At 43.4% G+C, this 14,578-nt stretch overlaps 1 protein-coding gene across 2 annotated transcripts in view; it reads right to left on the reverse strand.

Annotated features, from left to right (window-relative positions):
• The window catches only part of AMOT (angiomotin), a 60,460-nt gene that overhangs the window by 22,293 nt on the left and 23,589 nt on the right, over positions 1–14,578 (reverse strand). For both annotated transcript variants that reach the window (XM_061178599.1, XM_061178600.1), the window contains 4 exons: positions 13,536–14,040; positions 8,604–8,748; positions 7,679–7,771; positions 5,000–5,145 (listed from right to left, as the gene is read on the reverse strand). In XM_061178599.1, coding sequence (XP_061034582.1) covers positions 5,000–5,145; positions 7,679–7,771; positions 8,604–8,748; positions 13,536–14,040 — 889 coding nt within the window. The remainder of the gene's footprint in view (positions 1–4,999; positions 5,146–7,678; positions 7,772–8,603; positions 8,749–13,535; positions 14,041–14,578) is intronic.

Raw genomic sequence — 14,578 nt, forward strand, 5'->3', positions numbered from 1 at the left:
GAAAGTTGCTACCAAGGGAATGGAGTTCATTCTCTTAAGGAGGCTAAAGAAAAATACACAAGACTTTCAATTTGGGAATTTCAAAAGCCAAAATCATAGGAAAAACTGAGAAAATCAAGCTTTGAGAAGTAGCTCCACCTCTATTGGGGGTGGGGAACATAATTTCTTATACTGAGTGGAGCAATACCTACTTCAAAGAAAATATGCTGCCATAAATATGGGAAAAGTCATCCTTAGATGAAATGCCCTTCAAATAAGTCAACAGAAGATTGACTCTGGAAGATTCCTGGGTAGATATGTATTTTATCTGAATTCCTATCAATACTCTCAATGCACACATAATTCATACCGTCAGATCTTCTATCACATTTATAATCCATCATAACTATTGTATGAGTTTTACCTATACCAACAAAATCCTACTGTTTGAGGATTATTTTGGATTAGACATATAAATGTCTATGCCTAGGACATCTTCCTCTAATATTGGGAAAGAAGGAGACTAGTTATGGTGCTGTGTGGATAGGTGTGATAGCAGAAAATGATGTATCTCTAAAACCAAAGAGACAAATCAAATAAATGGCAAGAGATCTAGAAATAAGAGAAAATATGAACCATGAAGAATAATGGTGGAAATGAAGTGAAACAATATGAATTTAGTTTTGGAGAATTGAGAGGAGTGGCAAAATGACTCTGGAAAATGCACCTCCACTAAGAGTTTTCACTGCAATGTCTAAATGTCTGCACCAGACATTGCAGTTGAGAAAAGGTTAACACTTGGGTCCTTTTTTCCCCTGAATCTCTGTGGCTGTCAATCTAGCCTAAAGCCAAAGAACAAGGCTCACTGGCTCTTTCTGCCAGCCCTCCCACATTCCGCTCTATCCCTTCCTATGCACTCTGCTCAGTAAGCAGCCCACCCGCAGCATCTTCCCTCTTTGATCTTGCCAGGGCCTTTTTCCCACCATCCCTGAAACAATTACCCAAGCAGTGGCTCGGCTCTGGATCATCATAAGACAGCAGCCGGCCAGAAGCCTGGGCTGCCTTGAGCCTTCTGAGTGGATATGCCAGGCATCTGTCAAAACTCTCCAGTGAGGTCAAATTAGTGGGGGGCAGAGGGAGGTCTCTTTGAATGGGAGAATACCATGGTTGCTGTAGGACACAGAATTCTTTTGACTTGGAGTTTAATGAACCTCCACTTCAACAGGACCTACGTGCCCCGAAAGATAAGGGCAGGGATGGAAAGGCACCATTTACGCCAGCCAGCTGCCTGCTGCATAAGCTGTAGATTGGTGGCAAGACCTGGATTATAGTGAATCACCAAAAAACAGGTCTGCTCTTTAGAGTGCTATCCCGTTCCCGGCAAGATACCGTATCCCTCGATGTCAGCAGAGCAGGGTCCGTGAGAGAATCTGTGCTGAACTTGGAAGAGGAAGGAAGTTGTGATTGCAGGAGAAAGTTCTCTGTAAGCCTGAGGCACCATTTCTGTATAGAGCTTAGAGCACAGTGAATGTTGAGTGTCATGGGCAAAAGACTTAATAAGATTAGAAAGATGGAATGGATTTTAGGGAAAGTATCTAAATGAGGACGTTGTAAAGAGAAAGACATAAATATATGCAAGAGTCTTCAGACCATTAAAGTAGTCATAATCGTTCCCTAACCATCTTTTTTTTTAAATTGAGATATAAATGACTTGTAACATTACATGAGTTTCGGGTGTACAACATAATGAGTCAATATATGTGTCAACCTGACCATCTTGATGCAACGCAAAATAGTTAAACCTGAGTGGCCTTGCACTTAGTAGGCTAAGAAAATACTCCCTAGAAAAAAGGCTTAATTTGGGAAAGTTCCCCTAATTCTCATTTGCTAAGTAGACTAGAGAGGTTTTCCCTAGAAGAACTTCTAAGGAAAATGCATGGTGCCATTTGTAAGCCATAACTAAATTATCTGTTTCTATGAGACATAGGCAGGCATCTGACATATCACTCTGCCTTCCAACATGACCTGACTTGAGCCATCTCCAACAGATAGAGGGATATATTTTCTATTTGTGAATACTCTTATTGATTTAGAAATGCTCACTAATTTTGTGAAGGAATCACAATGAAGAATCCTTACTAGATTAGTTCCAGGGCTACCTACTCACCTTAAGTACCTCCTAAATGTTCTGTACTTAAAAATTTTACCCCAGGAAAAATGAGACCTAGTGGGGGTTGAGTCACAGCAAAAAAGCAAAACTTCAGTTATCAATTCCTGTCTTTGAAGATAAGGGAAAGGAATGTTTTCCTTTGAATATTATGGAGGAGAAGATAGGACAAATACCACCCAGGAGCAGACTCAGCTCTGATAGGCTACTAAAATGAAAAGGAAAATAGGAATCTGTGGATTTTCCCTGAGATGTGGTTTCAAGCCCCTATATGTGCTAGAGGCGATCTGGCTTGAGAGTCTGGAAGGCATTACATGGCCTCTGCCTCTGATTCCACCGGGTAGAAGCTTGCTCTCCCCATCAAAGGTTCCGCCTCCTTTAGCAACAGCAGCTCAGAATTTCCCAACAACTAGACTCCATGCAAAAGAAAAGGTTGGATGAGGACTAAAAAATTAACAATAATTGATGAGTTCATGTGAGATATCTCTGACCACTAGATGCCATCATTCAATCCTAGCCCAATATTTAGAGCTTCTTCTTTAAATTGTAAATCTACATATTTTGGAGCAGGGCCTTGGAAAATGACTAAAAATCTCTGGAACAAATTCCCAGAAAAGCCTCAGAAGTCTGAAGCCAGAAATATATGTCAGGCAACTGTTTCAGTGAGGGCTGCCCGGTGGGAACTACAGACTAACTGGTTGTTAATAATGGAAATAGTATACCAGTCAGCCCTCAGACACTGCAAACCAAGATGGTTGCAGAATCTTTGTATCCATTTATCTCCAACTGGATGGGCACCCTTCCAGGAGGGGCAGTGGGGCTGTATATATACCCCAATCTCAAAGCAGTCCAGACAAGCTTCTCATAGTCTGTTGAAAAACAGGGGTCCAATGGGTAAAGCAATTTCTTTTCAAATTAAAAGATGCAGAGGTTACTAAATCTGAACAGGCGCCCACATTTTCTTTTTGGGAGTGGAACCAAAGGATGATTCAGACGGGGAGACAGGCAGCAGGGTCTAGGGAATGAAGAGTCATGAGATTCCAGTTTTATTCCTGGCTCTGCCCAAGACTTGCCATGTGACCACCAGCAAACAACTTCTCAGCGGGTCTCTCAGTTTTCCCTTCTCTAAAAGAATACAGTCTTATCCCCGGTCCTGTAATTTACTCTGTCATTTCCTTGCAAAAAGGGAAAAGAAGGGAATATATGAGGTATGGCGAAGGGCTGGCTAAAGGGTGTGCTAAGCTCTTAAGACCTGGACACCAAGCATGTACAAGTATCCCTCACTTTCAATAAAGCAACTTGGCAGTATTTCTGATCTAGACAACTGATGAAGCAGAACAACAGCGTGACTTTATACAACCTGAAGTTTAACAATTAAGCAATTCAGGTTAAAGGACATCATAGGTTAGATGGCATCACCTACTAGAAAAGCATGAGCCCACAATATAGCTCCAACAACTGTGTTAACACCCACAAAAGAAATCAAAGGATATCTGTAAGTCAGGAGATCTTTAAGAACTAGACATTCTTACTAAGGGAGAGGAAGCAGGCAGTGAATGAAAGTAGGAAAGATACCTCACCTGCAATAGCCAGAATGCTCAAGGTTTGGTCACTAAACACTTTTTTAATCTCAAGTTTATAAAGATTTCAGCATCTTATAATGGAGGCTATTTTTTTTTCTTTTAAAACAATTCCAATTTTAGAATAGACAAGTCAGTGAGATGTGAAATTTTCTTTACCAAGTTACATTTTAGCATCATTTTTTTGCTGGAATATACCCATTGCCTGAAGTGCAAAACATCTAAGACCTAGTAGTACTCCAATACAATGACAACTAACATCCAAGATTAATGAATGACAGGCCAGCAGCAAAGTTCCCTCTATTTCATATAAACACAGCTTAGTGTTGCAATTGAGTAACATCTACATTGAGAGTAATCAGATACATATTAATCAGATGCTTAGTAGTTTGGGGGCCCTTGCATTTGTCAAGGAAAGTCTCCATCCTTGCACACAAATAACTGAGAACTTCACCCTACCACATACCTACATTCCAGAACCTAGCCAGTAAGAGCCAGGGCAGAGCTCTTGGCCTACCATAAACTGTAAATGGTCCTTGGATCCCATCCTGTCCCAGGCACCCCAAGATTGCTTCTATTCAAAAATCAATCTGCAAAATAAATCCAACAACAAGAGGCATAGCCCTCAAGATTCATTTTTTTGCCTGAGAGGACCAACTTCCCACTGAGCATGGGGAGACAAGGACCATTCTGATTTCAACATCCTTGGGGTACCTTAAAATATCCGGAATCATTTTCTAGCCCTTCCAAAATAAAGCTTTAAAGCCCTGTAAGAGCAGGACTATATATACATACATACATATATATATATATATATATATATATATATGTGTGTGTGTGTGTGTGTGTGTGTGTGTGTGTATGTGTGTGTGTGTATATACATACACACACGTGTACATATACATATGTAAGTGTATATATATATATATATATATAAAATCTGTCATAGGCTTAATTTAAGGCAGGGCTAGGTACACAGTCAGAACTTAGGGAAGGCGGGTGGTTAGCTTATTATATGAATAAGCAAATGAAAATTTATCCTTGACCTTGGTGACTTTCTATTCTGGAGCAAAAGGAAGGAACTTGAAGAGAAGAAAAAAGAAATCAAAGTCTACTCACATCAGCACAGTTATAACTAGAAGTAGCAGATGGCACCTTCCTGTTGGGGGATGATGCAGCTGACAGTTCGCCAAAGTGGGGGGCCCCCAGTGCCCTTGGTTTCCCAGCTCTTCTACCCTCAGGCTCATATGCTACCCGAGGAAACTACACATACCTCTTCCTCCAGCTTTACCACCTTGGCCTGGGCGTTGCTCAGGGCCTGGTCTCGGATTTCAATGTGTCGCCTTTGGTCCTCGTTGGTAGAACGGGCAGTGGCCAGCTCCGCTTCCAGTTTCTCCTTCTCCCGCTGGCTCTCCTTATCTATCAGGACATGAAATATCAATACTGCCATTCCAGAGCTAGCTCAAAACCTTACCTGAGCAAAACTGACAATCATACCCATTACTAGACGTTCTAAGTGTTCTCACACACAGCCACAAGAACCAGGACACCAAGATCTGGACTCTCATCACTGGCTCTACCACTAACTTGCTGTATAAATTCAGAAGTCACTTAACAATGGTGGTTGTGCAGAAGCAGTGAGAAAGTAAATGTAAAAAGTGTTGTGGAAAGTATTATACAAAGAAGAATATACACACATACACATACACACACACACATATGTCAGAAGAACAGGTAGGCTTGTCTCCTCAATTTTATTTCTTCAAACAGTCTTGTCTTGGCCAATGAGCAATTGAGCCTCTACAAATTTTCCCCATTGTTTCCTCATGACAGTATATTACATCAATATAAAAATGGTATTTCATAAAATGCATAAAACCGCAAATCCCACCCTTTACTCACTAACATGATTTTCTAACTGAGGTCAATCCACGATCACATTGTAGCTACAGATGACCATGACACATGTAGTTATGCCTCATGCCTTTCTAGGTCCCTCCCCTTTTAACTAGGACAGACCTCATACCAGAAACTCAAATGAGCGGTTTTGATTCTCATTGGGAGGTAGAGTGCCCTTCCTCTCAAGACATTGATACATAAGTTTGTAGGAAAGACTTTAATAGGACAGCCTCACCTTCCTGCCCACTCTGACTTTACATATCTATTCAGATGTACCTTGGGAAGAAATAAACATCTGTTGAATACTTATTGCATACCGAGTATTGTACTAACTTAATCCTCAGAACAACCATACACGGCAGGTGTTGTATTATTCTCTTCTCCATCGTGCATATGAGAAAACAGAGCCTCTGAGGGCTTGAGTAACTTGCACCAGGTCCCACAATTGGAGAGTAAGTAGTGGAGCCCACACTTAAGGCCAGGTTGTTCTAAGCTTTTTGTACTGTACCACACCGCCTTCTCCTAGGATTGCGTTGGTCTGGCCTCTCTAGGGGGCCTTTTCAAGAGGGCTTTCTTGGCTCCTGACATACTTCCAACCATGTGGCGCCCTGTTGATGCCCAAAGGCAAAAGAAATTAAAGTCATGTCCTCTTCCCTGCCTACTAGGTAGAGTTCACTTTTCCCTTCTAGAACCATTTGACAGTCTTTCACCCTGCTGTGAATACAATTTGACCTACTAAATTACCACATTTTATAAACCAGCAGCAGAACTCCTAGGACACCTGAAATACCATCTCCATGCAGGGAGAAGTGTGAAGTAGCAGATCCAGGGCCAAGAATCCATACATTTTCTGTTTAGTTTTATACTGGGAGGCTGCCACCCTCTCCACCAGTGAAGTAGCTTCCAAGGTAACTGTGACACTGGCAACTTCACAACAATTTACACTAAGCACTGATGACACCAGAAAAACTACATTCCTTTCTCTAAGACATACTGACAAAGGAACAGGAGGCTCAGGGAAACGAGGAAGAAAAAAAAAAAAGCCCTAGTTCTAAAGCCAAAGCACAAGAGAGCAACCCAGGAAGGGAGGGAGATATTGTTAAGTGAAGATCAAACAACTTGTAAAAGCTGACTGGAAGCCGCATGGAATGACTTGAAAGGGTCATGTGGAGGCCCAGCAAAGATGGGGCCTGACAAGTCCCCATCAAGCGCTCCTCCAGCTGGGAACCGCACTGGTGGAGGCTAGGGGTAGGGGACACCAACTATGGGCATCTGCAGGAGTCAGGGTAGATCATCTGTTTCCCCCGAAATTCACTCTCCCTATGGACTCAATCCACTGTGTAGTTTTTATTGCTGGTTTTACTGTGGCAATTGGAAAGAATGAGGCATTGTCTAGCTGGGTGGAGTCCATTAGGGACCCAATAAAGAAGAGGATTAATTCATTGTCAGGGTCCTAAGAGTATTTCCAGACAAAGGAAACACTATTTAGGAGGAAGACATAGCTCTGCCCTCCCCCACACCCTCCAACTCCACACCAGAGTCACTAGTTGAGGCCTTAGCAGTGGTCTCCCTCCAGCTACCCTTGCAAACCCCCAACATGGAATGATACGATATAATACAGGGTGTTTAAGGGAGCCCCAGGTACAAGTTGGGTATTCTAAGCACTAATCATCCATCCTGCATGTTAATCCCATCTCTTCCAGAGCCAACACATGGAGCCTTCAACGATGAATCCCTTCAATATTAAGGGACCCCAAGTTTATCAAGGTCCTTTTCAGCTAGCATGACAAAAAGCAGGGATTCCAAGGGGCTTCTCTGTTTCAATACGGAAGGGGTTATGTTGATGTGACTAGATGTTGCAGCAAGCAGCCTTCTTGGCCGGAAGGAAAAGAACACAATCTCCCAACTTCATGCTTGAACAGGAAAAAGAATCCTTAGATGACATTCACTCTGCCCTGGCTGTTCTAGAAGGCTAAATAGAACTGTGTAACCTTTTCATACACCTCACTCCCACCCACACATTAATACCTGCTGCTGAAGCTTTCAGACTTACTTTTTGCAAAGAGCTGAGAGATGGTTTTTCTGGTATCTTCTGACCCCTCATATTCCTTCTCTGCAAGCTGCTTGTTGGCCGTCTCTAGACGCTCTGTGGAATTTGGAGACAATCAACAGGGCCCTAAGGACAAACTCCCAAGCACATGCTATTTGCCCTCTAAACAGTGATCTTGGGCAAAACAAGCATGTCTCTTCTTGTTACACAAGAAGGGGTGACACAGATATAGGTTTGCAAATGTGGATCCCAAAACAATACTAGACCATGACGGGGAAGGAGGAGGTGAGTACTTTAATACTTTCACTCCTCACTGACAAAACCTTAGTGCAGATTTCTAAATTCCAACCAAGGAATCCATCCCTGAATATACGATAGCTTTCATTCACCAGGAAAAAAAAAAAGCATCAAAGTTATTACAAAATCTTTAAACCTGGAAAGGAAGAGAGGTAACACAGACTATGGGGACAGGCCAAGTGGGTCCAGGAGACCCGGGAGGGATACTGTCTGATTCACACATCAGTTCATCCCACTTTGATTAAGAAAGCTTAGGACCACACACTATTGTAGTCACAAAAACCTAGCCTGGTCTATGCTCTGCAATTTGCTGACTATCCTAGTGGGCTGGACAAGACCTAGAAGCCTCGCCATGTGCTCCTTAGCTTAGCCCTTCCCTTCACCATCCTTTTTTTTTAAAATTGCAGTATAGTTGATTTACAATGTTGTGTTAATTTCTGCTGCACAGCAAAGTGATTCAGTTATACATATTTATATATATACATTCTTTTTTATATTCTTTTCCATTATGGTTTATCACAGGATATTGAATATACTTCTCTATGCTATACAGTAGGACCTTGTTGTTTACAGTAGGACCTTATTGGTCCCTTCACCATCTTGACTGATGCTTCAGAAGTGATTCCCTCACCTCTCAGATCCCTGTTGAAGTCATGCATCCTCCGAATCTCGCCCTCAAGCTTGTTTCTCATGGCTTTCTCCAGGGCCTCTCTTTTGGAGGATGACTTCACAAGGTTCTCATATGCCTCTGAGACACGCTGGATTTCTGTCTCCACCTGAACAACAACAAAAATGAAAGATAGTGATGATGACAGGAAGTTGATGGGGAGGACGATCTGAAAACATATATGTAAATCCTTAATGAGAACTTCTCCCAGGGCTTTACAGATGGCCAGGAGGCAAGCATAACACAGTCAGATGAGAAAAGTTTCCTGGAAGAATTTCTAAGTTCAACTTTGAGCTCAGTAATTAACTCACCGGGTCACGAGATTTCCTCAGGTTAAAAACAAATACATGTTTCTGCCTTCAGAGAAGGTGGTAGGAGAGGATAAATTTCATAAGTATAGTTATAAATGATTTTCCTTTCCAAATAAGAATTTCTTAATTTTGAAAATATTAATAATAATGTATATAGTTATTGCAGAGCGTTCAAAGGGCTTTCATATGTTTATTTCAATCCGGGATGATATTGGCCTACACAAGGGTACCTCTCCCCATTTTAGCAGAGAGAAGACTTCAATGGCCTTTTCTAGAGCAAGTCAGTGGCAGAGGTGAACCCTAAAAACCCTAAGCCTCAGCCTCATGTAGTTAGTTCAGTTCAATTTAACAAACATTTACCAGGGGCCAAGTATTACAAGAACTCTTTAAAGCACTGTAGGGTGTGTAAATATGAATGAGGACATTATAACTGCCCTCAAGAAGCTTTCAGTCTAATCAAGTAAAAGAATATAGGGAAAGATACATTATTAAGAAAAGTAGGAGTAAAGTTATAAAGTGTAGGGGAGGAAGAGGTTATTCCTGCTTGGGGGTGAAGTGAGAGGAGAAGAATTTCAGGGAGGAGGTGGCATTTAGAGTCGGATCCTGAAAGCTGGGTCAGATTTCAATGAGCAGAGGTGAGGGGAAGGGTATTCTATTCTGAGTGAGCGAATGCATTCCCAGAATGACCAGTAGTCTCGTTTGGCTGGACACTGTGGGGTACACAGGGGGAAGCTGGTGAGATCTGGCTGCAAAGACAGATTGGAGTCAGATCATAAAAGGGCTTTAATGCCAAGCATTTGGACTTTATCCCGTAGTCAGTGGGAAACCAGAACAGATTTTTTAACAGAAACTCACGATCAGAGTTGTTAACAGAAACTCATGATCAGAGTTGTGTTTTATGACACCCCAGCAAATCTTGTAAAAGGGAAACACACACACACACACACACACACACACACACACACAAAAACCTCAAAGAGAAAGGGTCCTGCCCTGAATCAGCCCAAATCAGGAAGAAAATAAGAAATTAGACTCCAGAGTCTTTCTGGAACCAGTAGAGTTTCATTGCACATATCACAACCACAGAGATATTTGCATATGATTTGTATAAGACAAGTAAACCTCATGGCCTATTAAGCAATTTTCAAATAAAATTTGACTCCTGCAACCATTCTGCATTCCTTCTCAGCTTTCCACTATCCTCCTTAACAAAGCTCAGGGTACTTCATGGGGACAAATATCAGGCCCCCCGTGGGAGACTCGGAGAAAGGTGGGGTTACCAAACAACTTAGATTCCACCTGTCCCAGCTCCAAAATGATGCCTGAGGCAGGACTGCCTGCAAACAAATGAGGATTACACCACAGAAAAGAGCAGACTTGAGAGTGTTTTTCTCCTTGCAGATGGCACCAAGATAGCAGCACAGAAGGTGAAAACTGGTGAATGGCATTTAGAGACAAGATCTGCAAGGCCTGAGCCTGATAAAGCTTTTGCATGAAATTCAAGTGCTCAGTAGAGAAAATACACATTTCCATTTGAAAGAGCAGGCTTGGTATTGGTCTGCTCTGGGCAGCCTTTAGGGTACAAGGCTTTCCAGTGCCCCACAGAATGCCACACCTGGAAGGCAGTCCCCATCTTTTGTTTGTTTGTTTATGGTTTTTTATTGAAGTATATCTGATGTACAATATTATATGTTACAGGTGTACAATACAGTGATTCCCAATTTTTAAAGGTTATACTCCATTTATAGTTACTATAAAATATTGGCTATATTCCCTGTGGTGTACAATATATCCTTGTAGCTTTATTTATTTATTTATTTATTTTATTTATTTTTGGCTGCGTTGGGTCTTCGTTGCTATGCGTGGCTTTCTCTAGTTGTGGCGAGCAGGGGCTACTCTTTTTGCGGTGCGTGGGCTTCTCACTGCGGTGGCTTCTCTTGTTGCAGAGCATGGGCTCTAGGCACACAGACTTCAGTAGTTGTGGCACGCAGGCTCAGTAGTTGTGGCGCACGGGCTTAGTTCTGTGGCATGTGGGATGTTCCCGGACCAGGGCTCGAACCCGTGTCCCCTGCATTGGCAGGTGGATTCTTAACCACTGCACCACCAGGGAAGCCCTGTAGCTTATTTTATACACAATAGTTTGTACCTCCTAATCCCCTACCTCTATCTCTCCGCTCCCCCTTCCCCTCTCCCCATTCTTAACCCTAGTTTGTTCTCTATATCTTTGAGTCTGCTTCTTTTCTGTTATATTCACTAGTTTGTTTTGCTTTTAGATTCCACATATAAGTGATAATGTACAGTATTTGTCTTTCTCTGTCTGACTGATTTCACTAAGCATAAAGCCCTCCAAGTCCATCCATGTTGCTGCAAATGGCAAAGTTTCATTCTTTTTTATGGCTGAGTAGTATTCCATTGTGTGTGTGTGTGTGTGTGTGTGTGTGTGTGTGTGTGTGTGTGTGTATACATACCACATCTTCTTTATCCATTCATCTGTTGATGGACAGTTAGGTGGCCTCCATATCTTGGCCATTGTAAACAATCTTGCTATGAACATTAGGATGCGTGTATCTTTTTGAATTCGTGTTTTTGTTTCTTTCGGATATATACCGAGGAGCGGAGTTGCTGGGTCATATGGTAGTTCTAGTTTTAGTTTTTTGAGAAACCTCCATACTGTTTTCCACGGTAGCTACACCAATTTACATTCCCACTAATAGTGCACAAGGGTCCCCTTTTCTCCTCATCCTCGTGGAAGGCTGTCCCTTTACTCAAGCTGTTCAGAGGACTCTTTCAAGATGTTGTACCGATCCTTTCCCTACCCTCTTTGTAGATACTGTTCCCTCCAAAAGGGCAAGTTGTACATCTGTCAACAGGACCTTCCAGAAAAAGAAGTCACAGAAGGGCATATCCATTGGTTTGGTCTGTGGGCAGGGGAGAGGGAGGATGGTGGTGGGTTTCCAGACTTATTCAGTCTACTTATTCCCCTCATGAGCCTTGGACCTTCTTCTTTTTTCTAGTACTAGCTGATATCTACCTTATTCTCCCCACTTTCCTTGTCCTCTTCTCCCCCACCTGTGCCTCTAATGCACTGCTGCACTGGGTCGGCCTTCACTTCTCCCAACACTCAAGCTGTCCCGATTACACCTGGTTGAGGCATCTTTCCCCATACTGGGGAACAAAACAACAACCCAAATCCTATTCTGCTCCACTTCCCTGCCACCCACCCTCCCCCTCAAAAAAAAATTCACCATCCTCTGGCAAAGAGAGCCTGCAGAAGATCTGGGTCCATCCTTTGTTTACTGCATCAAAGATGGGGCCAGGGCCACCATGAATAGAGAGTTTAGGGAGCAGTGTCAACTGTTAAACCTAATCAGCCAAAGGGCCAGTCTGCTTCTAGTGTGTGAGTATGATTAATTTATTGTACCAGTGTGATGGGGGTCAGGTATGAGAGGAGGGAGAAAATTTTAAATTGTGGGCAAAGCTGGGAAGAAACATTTCTTATCCAACAACCCCCATCCAGACTTGGGAACATTGGGTAGGTGGTAAGCATTTTTTGCTACATAAAAATACTTAGCTGATAGTAAGCCCCCCTCTTCATTAGGACCCAGATCTGGTGTTTACATATTGTCAGCTTCATTCAGGCCCCTGAAATTTCCACTCCTGGGTGTCTCCTAAGGACAGAGTTGCTGAACAATACCAGGCAACATTCCTTCCCTCCTCCACCTTCACCCTCACCTCCCTGAACAGTCTGCATTGTCGGGAGATCAAACCACAGGAGCTCCACAATGACAAAAGCTGTAAAGAGGCTGCCAAAGGCATAACCCCATTCACCAACAGCCACTGGAAGCCAAGAGCTAAGGTTCCTAGCTTAGGGCACTCAAGAGCTAAAGTCCCAGCTGCAGTAGACTCAGGAGGGGCCCAGGAAAGAATGTGAACTTGGGACATACACTCCTTTTGCTACTTCCTCAGCCTAGGGCTGTCACCTGTCACCCAGCTGTGGTGCTAAGCCCCTCCTGCCCCCCACACACACCAGAGAAAGAGAGCAGATGTTGAATTTGATCTGCAGGGAAGGACCAAAGCAAGAAGAGGGAAAAGGAAAGGGTGTTGAAAAAGGGTTACTGTGAGAACTGCCACTCGGAAAAGTACTCTAAGCCCTTTCCAGAACAAGGCAGGGCAGGATCTAACTTCAGTGGTGAGATTTTTCTGGGAACTATGGGTTTATATTGAACATTCAAAATCAGTATTTGGGAAAATATAATCAAAAGGAAAAGTCTTTATGCTGGCAGGTCCTTCACCTACGCAGACCTCTCCAGTGTTCTTGACCTTCTGAAGCAGTTTCTCTGCCTTTCATAATTCTCAAACACTCAATTAAGCTTTCTTGAGGGCTATGGTGTCTGTGAAATGTTACTTCTGCTAGAAAGACAGGCAGAAGGCTTGTCCAAAGTTTGCTCCATCTATAACCTTGAAATATAAGAATCCTGAAGACGCGCCCATAAGTCATGCAGGGACCCACAAGTGGAGACTTTTACATCGATATTAAACCAATAAGATTTCAAAAAGACTCAAATATCCCCATGGGGGGCCTCACCTTCTGCAGTCTCGCCACCTTCTCGTAGCATCCTTCCAACTCCTGCCGCAAGTTCCGGTTCTCATCTGAGAGAATCTCAACCATCTGCTGGGCTCTGGAAACAATGGCAAAAGGGTCGGCTGGCATTGGCTGATACGAAGCAGACGACTGCTGAGCCCGAGGCATAGCTGAATAGGCTTCTCCCGGCTGCTGCTGCTGCTGCTGGTGATGGTGGTGATGGTGTGGCGGCGGCGGCGGCTGCGGCTGCTGCTGACTCAGGCCAGGCTGGGGGAGACGGTAATGATCCCCCTGGTGGGCCTGGTTAGCAAGGAAATGCTGCTGTGGCCTAGGCAGGTGAGCTGAGTGGTCTCCTTGGTTTGGGACCAAGGGGTGTTGGGCAGGAGACAATCTAGTGGATGGTGGAGACTGCAGCAAGGGTAAGGAACCCCCAGACGTGAGGGAAGAAGTAGGGCTGTGAGGCTGAGAGTTCCGGGCTGACAACGGCAATGAGATGTCCTGCGTTGGCCTGGAAAACACGGAGGGTGTGCTCAGGTTAAGCTCCCTCTAAAGGCACTGGGGAGAGGGGCACAAGAAAGGGAGACGAGGAGGCTCCCAGGGCCCCCAGGCAGCTGAGAAATGAGGAGCAGGAAGGGTCAGACTACGGGGTCCTGTGAATACCTGACCGACAGAGGTGTGATCCCGTGCAGGATGGAACGAGATGATCTCAAAGGTTGCTTGGTGAAAATCTAAGTGATGCATCCTTGTACACTGGTTATTCAAGGGTAAGCATTTCAAATTCGTCTTCAACTAGGTAACTGTCACCTCAGGATTTTAAACTAACCCTTTGCTGGCATTCTATATGTGGCCCAGCACACAGAAAGAGTCACAGTTAGAAAGTTCGTTCCACTTGCGCAGAAGGAAACGGCAAACCGTCGTCAAAACAACCCTTCATCGTATTATCTGCAACTCTCTTGGATAATTCATATAGTCACAAAAAATTACTTGAGGATATATAGATACTTATTACATTAGAGACACCAAATAATTATTGTTGATTACAGTTA

The sequence above is a fragment of the Eubalaena glacialis genome, chromosome X, assembly GCF_028564815.1.
Source record: "Eubalaena glacialis isolate mEubGla1 chromosome X, mEubGla1.1.hap2.+ XY, whole genome shotgun sequence".
In the NCBI taxonomy this organism is placed as follows: domain Eukaryota; kingdom Metazoa; phylum Chordata; class Mammalia; order Artiodactyla; family Balaenidae; genus Eubalaena; species Eubalaena glacialis.